Raw genomic sequence first — 2,587 nt, 5'->3', positions numbered from 1 at the left:
CAGCATGTTATTTAACTCACACTTGACGTCATAGGCCTACGAATCTGGCCTTCGGAGGACGCATCGCATGAATTCAAACACACCCTGGGTCCTTGGAGGGTGCAGCCTTTGAAATCGAACACACCCTCGGTCTTTTACATGAACCGGTCGATCAAGTCGGTTCAGTCATGAACGGCACATCTGTTCTGTCTGAACGGATCCAGGAAGTTCCTCCGTCAGATCGTTGGAGGAACAGTCTGGGGCGACATGTTCGATGGCTGAGCGCCGTCTTTGTCAGAAAAGAACCACTTTAATCAGACTCTTGCTTATTTTAGCAGGATAATCTGAATATAAACGCTTTAAGGAACCTATAGTCACTTCCAGGTTTATACCTCTGAAAGTAGAGCTAGCTTTTGCACCAAGGGCAGCAAATAAAATCAATTATCCCCCCAGTTTTCACATATCACTGGTAATATTCAGACTTATTCCTATATTTTAAATATCAGATAAATGGTGAATATGAGCTATATTGGCTTTTTGGTGTTTGCTTGTGCAGGTTTTCCTATCTACACAAGGTGGTGCTGGATAAAAAGGCTCAATAGTTTGCAGTGATTGAAACTTTTCTCTCTAGATCCTTCAAACTGTTGCTAAAATGTTGACTGAAAGTGTAGTGAGTATATTTCATAATCAGATACAGACTAAGAGGAGAGGACTTTATTTGATCTCAGACTTCATCTTGTTCTAAATGTTACAGGAAAAGTCCTGGTTTCCTCTTAGAGACCAAATCCTTCATTTATTTATTAATACTGCTGTGAAAATTAGTGTTTTCTTGCTTTGTGATGAAAGCAAACGCAGAAAGAAGCAAAACAAAACTTAATTTTGATTTCATTAATTAAATTATATCATCACCCCCTTCATACTCATGTGCAATATAACTGCATCAGGTCTGTAAAGGTATATCTATCAGATTGTCGTCCAAACTATAAGAGACAATAAAGGGATTTTCTATTCTAAACTTCTCTCTTTTCCAAAGTGAACAAAGCTGTATACTTTTATATTCAGTGCAGAAGTCGGCTCACAGGTTTAGTCCTTCACTTTTGAACTTTTGCAAAAACTGCAAACAAACCTCTTTGTGTTCCTCAAAACAAAGGTCCTTTTTTTCCTCTGGCTACCAAGGGCTTATTTGTCTTCTTCTCTAGTTAACAGTCATTGGTTCGTCTCTTTAGGCATAAAACGTCCTGAGAGGTTTTTATCTAAACTTACGTTTTCTCATCACTTTTTAAAAAAAAGTGCTTTGATATCTGTTTAAAACTCAAAAACATAATTCCTGACCCATTAATGCCCTTTCACCGTACTGTGTTCTCTGACAAACCTCTCCTAAAACAGCAAAACTGGATGTTGTTAGACACATATGGGTTACTTACTAATGCAATGGCAATGGAAGATTTTATTTAGGTTTATCAAAGTAAAATTTAGGTAATAAAATACAGATTTTGTTGAAAAAAAAAAAAAAAAGTATTGAGTATTTTCCAATTCTGTCCTTTCTGATGTTCCATTGCATAACAGACACTCTGGTTGTAATGAGATGAAATGTGAAAATCTTTCAAGGGGTTTGAATTATTTCTGCGAGGCAGCATGCAGGTCAAGTGTAATGGGTGGGGGAAATTTATAAGAAAAAAAAACAGATTTGTAAAAGCGTATTCTAGAAATACAGGTTTTATTCCATTTTTCTTCAGAGACGTATCCAGAGCTGAAAAGCATCCAGACTGTGCAGAAATCCCTGCAGGGGCTTTCTGTATGGTTCCATTCAAGTTTAAGGTATGCAATCATTGGGTGTAAAAAAACAGATTCTGTGCAAAGCTATAAGCTTCAAGTGAAATCTGCTTGAGAAAATAAGACTCTGTGAAAGTTTAATAAACATTTATATAAAGAAAAAAACAGTAGGAAAATAGAAAAGCTACTTTCCCAGATACAAAAACGGAATCTCATACCTGTTTACACACATTCAAATAAAACACTATAGCTATCAGGCTTTTGCAAGTAATGCCTATCGTTAAACTAAAAACATTTAAGAAATACTGTACAAGTGTAATCTTTAAATTATGCAATGTTTTAAAAAAAAACAGACAGATGTAGCTTTCTTGCTTTGCTGTAAAAATATACAGTCAGTATGTCAGGAGAAACATTAAAAAAACGGCTAAATTACAACACAATATACAATCTTTAAGTTAAAGGTTGGTTGAAACAGCACAGCTGCCAGCATTTCGGCAAAACGCCAATCTATTCAATAACAGAATTAGAGCTAGGATTTATACAGAGGCCTGAAAAAAAAAGGCCTGCTTAAAAAAAAAGAAAAAAAAAAAACTTTTGCTGACAAAAATGTTCATTTAGGATTAAATGCTTGTGTAGTATAGCATGTTGGAAAACCATCACTCCAAACATGCCTGTAAAGAGCTTCTGATTGTCTGAAGGTCCAGAGAATCTCATCCATTCGGCTTCTTTTTTAGTTCTGACTCAAGATTTCTGATGGAGACTTTGTGAGAAAAGCGTTTAAAGTCATTGTTAAAATGCCATTCTCCTCAAAGGCACCGTCTGTGGTTGCATCTGG

At 36.0% G+C, this 2,587-nt stretch overlaps 1 protein-coding gene across 2 annotated transcripts in view; it reads right to left on the bottom strand.

Annotated features, from left to right (window-relative positions):
- Window positions 1-1,679: 1,679 nt before the first annotated feature.
- Window positions 1,680-2,587, bottom strand: part of fam208b (family with sequence similarity 208 member B) — a 43,455-nt gene continuing 42,547 nt past the window's right edge. For both annotated transcript variants that reach the window (XM_015391013.1, XM_015391014.1), the window contains exon 22: window positions 1,680-2,583. In XM_015391013.1, the coding sequence (XP_015246499.1) occupies window positions 2,483-2,583 (101 nt within the window). In that variant the 3' untranslated portion in view covers window positions 1,680-2,482. The remainder of the gene's footprint in view (window positions 2,584-2,587) is intronic.

Source organism: Cyprinodon variegatus, unplaced genomic scaffold (assembly GCF_000732505.1).
Source record: "Cyprinodon variegatus isolate N-32 unplaced genomic scaffold, C_variegatus-1.0 Scaffold521, whole genome shotgun sequence".
In the NCBI taxonomy this organism is placed as follows: Eukaryota; Metazoa; Chordata; class Actinopteri; order Cyprinodontiformes; family Cyprinodontidae; genus Cyprinodon; species Cyprinodon variegatus.
This window is presented reverse-complemented; position numbering and strand designations above follow the sequence as displayed.